The sequence below is a fragment of the Wasmannia auropunctata genome, unplaced genomic scaffold (genome assembly GCF_000956235.1).
Source record: "Wasmannia auropunctata unplaced genomic scaffold, wasmannia.A_1.0 LD336023.1, whole genome shotgun sequence".
Taxonomy (NCBI): Eukaryota; Metazoa; Arthropoda; class Insecta; order Hymenoptera; family Formicidae; genus Wasmannia; species Wasmannia auropunctata.
The window spans coordinates 1700739-1708758 of NW_012026867.1; the positions used below are offsets into that span (position 1 = coordinate 1700739).

Below are 8020 nucleotides of genomic sequence, written 5' to 3' on the forward strand. Positions count from 1 at the left end.
GGGGGGGGGAGGGGGTTAATTGTAAGAGAGATTTCTAGGACGTGGAGAGGTGGATGCGTTTGATAGAAAAAAAGTCGTACGCAGTATCGCGCAAATGTGTTTTACCGCTTTACGCTCTTTCCTACGCATCGGAATGAATTAAGAGCCGCACAAAAGTATCAAGCTGGACTTGATTTTAGCTTTACGCAGTTCAGGATATATTCGAAGAAAAAATGCATGGCATTTAATAATGATTCGAAAAAAAAAACGCAGGATTCTCATCATCCTTGTGTGTCTCGAATTGTATCAGTGATAAAACCTTCGAGAACGCTCGAGGCACTCGAGTGTATAGCTCTGTATCGTTAACATCTCTTTACATATATGTATAAATATACATATTTATTAAAATCTGAAATAAAATATATCATTTTTATGCAACGCTTCTACGTATACCTATGAGACAGTCTGTCTAACTTACGTCCTTCTATACCCATTCTCTTTCAAAGTCCTTTCTCGTTCTCTTAAAATTTTCTTCTAACATTTTAAATTCGGTGTTTGTCCGTAACATTAGAATAAGAAAATTAATCAAATTATTTTACACATTTTTTTCTTTGAGTTTTATGCGTATATTCATGTTCCAACGTATTTCTTTTTATCATTGTCCTTCTTTGCAGCTATTGTATACTAAATGCCCATGTTTCGTAAAAATATAATTTGACATTTTATTTCACAACGACATAATTTCGCTAAATTTACAGTTATTAAAATAATTACGGTGCAAGGTCACACAAACAGTTCCATTTTTTATTGCACAATGGAACGCGTGGTAATGATAACGTCCATATCACAATAATATCGTTAATTGTGCACATCCTGTTTTAAAAACTTAAAGAAAGGTACGGTTGTATGTACAAAAAATAAAAAAAAGCATTTATAAATATCAAATATACATACAAAATTTATAAACAAGTAATTAATAAATATAGAAGTGAAAGTAATCATATGATTTTGTGTTTATTACTTTTTTCAACGTTATTATATAATTTAATTTAATTTTTATAGTGATCATTTTATATATAGTATTATTAAATAATTAATACATTAATAAAGTTGTGTAAAGGTATAAATGCCGATTGAAGCGAGCAATTATTTTTTGCACTGAGAAAACAAATTTGTTGAAAAACGCAAAATTTGTTTTATCTTACCAAAATATTTAGTCCGATGCGATCAACTAAATGTTACTACGATGACACAAAATAATTTATTACTATTATAAACAAAATATTATTTTTTAACTAAACTATTTTGTTGCAACAAAAGTTTATCGCATTTAACTCAACCGTTCGATTAGAAATACATACTATTTATTATCCCCATCAGCATTGTTTAATCAATTTAATACTTGGAATTTGAACAAATATATTGCTTGGATAACTAAATAGGCAAACATAAATAAATACTACTAGTATTTCGAATAAAATAACTTAATTGAGTTGGTTTAGTTAATTCTTGATTAAAATAATTTGATTGTTGACATGAATGAACTATACTTTTCTTTGTGCAACTAAAGAATGTTGAATCAACCATTGGATCAAACAACTATATAAATTTAATTCGTACAATCGGTTTTTTTTCTCAGTGTGATAACTGATTTACATATATTAATTTAACATATTATTTTTAAATACACGTGTTTAATGTATATTTCAGATATATCAATCACTTTTATAGATAAAAACTGTCACAGTTCCGATTTAAAGAAATGTTTCAACACTTTAAACACGATACTGCCGAAAAAGAAGCTATATATATAATCCAAAAAATAGTAATATCTTAATTTGTACAATGCTATAATAATGCAATTAACTAAATTGTTTAATAAAATAGATCCGAGTCATTAAATTTAAGTCGTGTCTATTATTTTCATTGCAGTATAAAAAAATATACATATATATGTTACAAATGGAACTGTACGCCAACTATAATTGTCGGTGAATGACATTGAGAGATAACATTTTTTACTCGATACACGTGCAAATCATTAACAAAAGTGGCATAGGTGGGGCATGTGTGTATGAAACTCATTGTGCTGTAACATATAAAAAGGGAAGCGATCGAAATGACTATTTTACTGCATTCGCTTTTGCTGTCGTAAGACCATAGGTGAAGAGGTAACTTGCTGTAGTTTGATTTAATGTTCATCGATCATGTATCGACTATTAGTTACTTTCACGTCGACGCTTCTCGTTCTCACAATATTTGAATCGGTGGGGGCGAGCCCTTACTCAAGGGATATTGAGAAAAATTATAAGACGGAACCGGATTACGAAACAGGAGTCAAGGTAGCGCAATGGACCAAGGAAATGAACACGCGCCCTGAGGAATTGGGTAACTATTTCCAGGGAGATATCATGATCGCAAACAATACCAAAAGAAACGGCCGTATTGATGAACACCTTCGTTGGCCTGGTGGCATTATTCCCTACCTAATTACTGCAAATAACTTTAGTAAGTACCTTTAAGAATAAAAATTCAGACATTTTGTACTATAACATAGCTTCGAAATTAACGAATTTAAATTCAATAGCTAGATATTATTTTATTGTAATTGAATAGTCTTTGTAAAAGTAACAAGTATGTTTCTGACGTAGCTAAAGAAAAAATTAATAATATATATATCATTTTACATTAAACACATAATTAGTAATATCGAGAATATCAGAATCTAAATCGAATTTTGTACAACATATTCGAACTTTTAGTTCCGAAAATAATTGTACCATAAATGATAAAAGAAAAAGAATTTTTAACAACTTTTATTAATTTTTTTAAGAACATATTGGAAGAAAAATAAAAAATTATATTGCATAATATAGTTGCACAATATTATATACTGAAAAAAAAGACTAATAAATTTTTGAATTAATAAATTTTTATTCTTTGATACATATATACGATAAATATGTATAGGGTAACTCCGGTATATACGCTGCGCGAAGATTTATGCCGCAAAAGTCAGAAAAAATAGAAGAAGTGAAAGTAATTTTCTCACAATCACTCTGTTACATGTCTTTATATTATATTAGTATTGTGTTATAATTTCAGTTTTTTTACTGTTAATATTTATAAAATTATTGTAAGTTAAATCGATTTATCAGTAATAAGTAGCGCAACCATAAGTTATAATCTTCATAAAATGATTATTTTAGAAAATATAAAAAAGACTTCGTGATTATTTCGTGGTACATAAGTATCGAGGAATTGTAAAGGATAGAATATAACAAAATACAAGTGCTTAGCTCTTTAGATTATTTGTAATATTTGTATATTTTTTGAGTCATTCATTCCACCTGTGAGTAGCCGTATAACCCACTCATATTTTTATACGACAAAACGCAAGGGTTTATAGAATTTTTTTTTAATATAAAAAATAAATATTTTGGATTTCTAATATTTTTTTCATAGTAGTAGACAGTCTAAAGTTTTTACTGGTATAATTTATTTACCTTAACCATAATTAATAATACCTAATAAATTAAGTTTTTAATATGTGCGGCGCATATATCGGAATTATCTTATATAAATACATATTTTTGTGTTATTTTCTGAAAAATATTTAAGAATTGTTTTGAATTTTAAATAGATTTTTTATACTTTAATAACAGACTCTTTTTTAATGAAGGAATCCATAGCGTACAAGATGTGACAATCACATCATCATTTTTACTTGCGTTTTTGTCCATGATTACATTGATAATTTTAGACAGAACCATTTTGTGACATTTTTAATATTTCTAACTTAGAAAAATAAATATTAAACAAAGTGAAATAATAATGCCGTTATTATTATTAATCTGTTTTATAATTTTGTTTTTAAATGGCAAATATAATTAAAAAATAAATTATTAAATAAATTTAGTATACGTCTAAACGTGTAATAGATGATGAACGTTTTTATTGTGTAAATTATATCAAATTTGCATTAATTTAATCGTTTCTGTTAAAATTCACTGAGGATTTCTGTTAAAATTTACATAAGAATTCAAATATTATTAACCATCAAGATTCAGTTTGACCGCAAGAGGCACTTTCAATTTTATTTGTGGTTTAATCATTTCTGTTTACCTTTGCATTGCAGCTGCGAATCAAATAAATATAATAATCAAGGCAATTAATGAATATCATATTAAGACATGCATACGATTTAAACCGAGGACGAACGAAAAGGATTATATCGACATTAAAAGCGGTAATACTGGATGCTGGAGCTACGTTGGCAGGCAAGGCGGTAGACAAGAGGTGAACTTGCAGAATCCTGGTTGTGTATATGGAACACATACTCCGATACATGAGTTTATGCACGCCATCGGCTTTGAGCACGAACAGACTAGAGACGACCGAGATAATTACGTGAATATCATTTGGAATAATATTCCGAAAAGTATGTATAAATAGTTATAACTGTATAGTTCAAATGAAAATTAATTTGTTTAATTAAAATTGTAAACGTTTAATTGAAGCGTATTTTGTTTTTTTTTTCATTTATTAATATCTGCGGATTACCAACTAATTTTGTAATTAATATATTAAAATAGCGTATGCATCTTTCAACCGACAATTTTCTTCTATCTGCATTTTGACTTTAGAGAATCTTAAACAAATTCCTTTTGATTTAAGAATTATTAATATTGTAATATTGAGATAATAAGTGATTTATTATATCTCAATAAAAGCTTTCTAAATAAGAGTTGTATTAATTGACGGAAAGTATTCCGTAAATTTACATCATAAATTTCCAATTTTATCGTGTATATTGTATTTAGATTACCAGTATGCTTTCGCTATGAACCCCAAAGGGACGACCTTCGCTTATGGTGAGCCTTATGATTATTACAGCGTGATACATTATTCATTGTACGCGTTTGCCATAGATACCAAGAAAAAAACCATTGTTTTAAAGGTAAGTAATTTAATCATTATTTTTATAAACGTCCTTTACGTCATAAGACGGTTGATTCCTTTGTCAGAGTAGTTTAAATAAATCTGAACGGACGTACAAGATCCCGATTCATCAATCTGAAATAGCAATTTTTATATAAATTTACAAATTATACGTCATGCATCCAATTGTGTGTGTGTGTGTGTGTATGTGTGTGTGTGTGTATTACGCGTATTTAAAGCATATATAAGAATAATTTTCGTAGTGATACTGGAATGTAGTTTTATAAATGTTTCAGAAACAAGCAGATGAAAAGAACATTGGTAACAGAAATAATCTGAGCAACTCAGATATTAAAAAGATCCAGAGAATGTACAAATGCTGATGTATGAGTGTAATTGGCATTTATGACAAAGGTCAGTACTGATGAAAAAAAATGGAAAAATCTGATAATAGCTTTCTGTATGCAAAAAATTTGAAATTAAATATGTTTAATAAAAATTTGTGTTACAAAAAAAATAAAGAATATATTTAACATTATGTATAAAATACATGACTTTTATAAGTCTTTTTTTCTACGTTGGCAAACGTAATTAGTATCATCAATAAATATTAATCTTAATTATATAATATAATATTATAAATGTACTTGTGCCTCTTGTATACAAATGTACTTATAGTAATAAATATTTAACAATGCTGCATATATTTATATGAAAAATTTTTTTTCCTGCTACCTTTATTGCTAATTATACACTATTCGTTAAAATAGTTTTTTTTTATTAATCCAATAATATTTTTCTACAATGGTAGTCATCGATATCTATTCAGTAATTAGGCGAGAATTATTATAATATTTAAATATATACTTTGTTTATACTTTGTTTATACTTAAATATGTTTGTCTAAAGTTTGTATTTAAATCAAACAAATTATTAATATATTAATGATAATAAGAAACAATAAAATAAAATAAAACAATTTTAAATATGTTATTATATTCTATGCGTTAAGCGCATTTTAACTATTTATAAGTACTTATAAATATATTTTGTTTTTTTTTATGTAATAACAATTTTTTGTTTTTCAATCGAATCTAGCTTAAGTATAGCAAAATATGTATAATACATAAATGTTAATAACAATAATTAACATTCCATATATAAACATATCTTTACGAAGCATAATATGTCAGATTATATTAGTGTTTCGTCAGACGGACTTCATAATTTCTCCGTTTCGCGAACATGCAACAGAATTATAATCATTTAAAATAAGAAATAATAAACAAAAATGAATATTAATGATCATTGATCGGTGAATAGTCTGTAAGCCCAATAAAATTACCATTTTCCGTTCCTTCAGGAAATTTTATTTTAAATAAATGTGATATAAATCAGCTGTTGTGCGATCGTGGTACGAGAGCTGCGCGTCAGCTTTTTGTGCCAAAGACTCCGTCAGCTTTTTGTGCCAAGACAGATTTAAATCCAAAACAATAATTCTAAATCGATTTAAAAGCGATTGCTACCTCTCGGAAGGCAAAGGCAAACCACCGAGAGTAACTTTGCCTTTTAGGAAAGTCTCCTAAAGACCGGAACACTGTAAGACCCATATACATACCTATCTGTGGATATATGCAGAAGAGATCGCCTTGCGCGCTGACAAGTGTACGAAGAAGACATAAACCGAAAGTGAGGAGTCTTCTAAAAATAATTCCGAAAAGAGATAGGATTACGTTTGCATGCATGTCTAGTCCGCGATAATAAATTCGATACCAAAATGTGTCACAGGTTTCAGATTTTTACAGAAAAAAATTAACAAGTAAAACTGTCAATAAAACATATTCTCCGTTTAATAAACGTAGACTCGCCGCATATTCATAAAACAAAATTTATGGGGTACGAAATACCGTGTTATCCTGAAAAGCAATGAAAATATGTTTGCTATGTTTTTTAACTGTTGAGTCTTAAATTGGATCGAAAAACTCACGATTTCTTAATAAAAAAGGTCCCGAAAAAGAAAACTGTTAAAGAAATATTGATTTTTTTTTCTAAAGAATTAACGAATTTTAAACCTCCTAAACTCTAGGTGACTCCCAAACTCAAACCCTTTGAACTCATCAATGACCAATTAAATCAAATCTGTAATGATAAAGATAACGACTCATCAATAACAAACCGTAAACTCAAAAATTGATGTACAAGAGAAGATGGTTCATCAATGAGTTATAGTTGTAAAAGAATTACATTATGAGCAGAGCCGATTTTAAGTTAAACTTTTCAATGAACGATTGAGAAACTAAACTTCTTGTAACAGACGGAAAGATCTTATTAAAATCTAAACTTTCCAACTCAACGATCCCACGAAATCCCACTTTCTAAAGGTTCCTATATAAACCGCGACAAACAGAATTCTCCATCTCTTTATTTTCATTTCTTTGTTCTCTCTTTATCTCCAAACTACAGTACGAGTGCAGTTATTCTGAATAAGATGATAATAGATTAGAGTTAATAAATGAGAGGAGAAATTTACAAATTTTTACGAAAATTTTCAAATCTCGTGATTATTCCCCTTTATAGAGATCGCACGTATTCCAGTCCTAGGCTATAAAGATTAAGTTCCTTGATCTCCAAAATTAGGATCGACGATCGAATAGCACGGCTCGTGGAAAAAAGCATTATGCTTTTCAGAACATTGTTCGATATTTCGACAAAAAGTGCTTTCGATTTGTGAGTTGCGCTTCTACGTATACTTATGAAACAGTCTGTCTAACTTACGCTAACTTACGCGTTTTTCCATATCTATCCGTTCTCTTTCCCAATCCTTTCTCGTTCCCTTAAAATTTTCTTCTAATATTTTAAATTTAGTGTTTGTCCGTAACATTAGATTAATAAGAAAGTTAATCAAATTATTTTACACATTTTTTTCTCTGAGTTTTATACATATATTCATGTTTCAACGTATTTCTTTTTATCATTGTCCATCTCTGCGGCTATTGTATACTGAAGGTTCATGTTTCGTAAGAACGTAATTTGACATTTTTTCACAATGACATAATTTCGCTAAATTTGCAGTTATTAAGATAATTACAGCGCAAGGTCA

The 8020-nt window shown here is 28.5% G+C and overlaps 1 protein-coding gene across 1 annotated transcript; it reads left to right on the top strand.

Annotated features, from left to right (window-relative positions):
- The first annotated feature begins 2086 nt into the window (after positions 1 to 2086).
- Positions 2087 to 5355, top strand: LOC105453010 (astacin-like). Its single transcript, XM_011694652.1, has 4 exons — positions 2087 to 2487; positions 4118 to 4420; positions 4803 to 4939; positions 5217 to 5355. The coding sequence occupies exons 1-4, from the start codon at positions 2187 to 2189 to the stop codon at positions 5301 to 5303; spliced, it is 828 nt and encodes a 275-aa protein (XP_011692954.1). The 5' UTR covers positions 2087 to 2186; the 3' UTR covers positions 5304 to 5355.
- The last annotated feature ends 2665 nt before the right edge of the window (positions 5356 to 8020 follow it).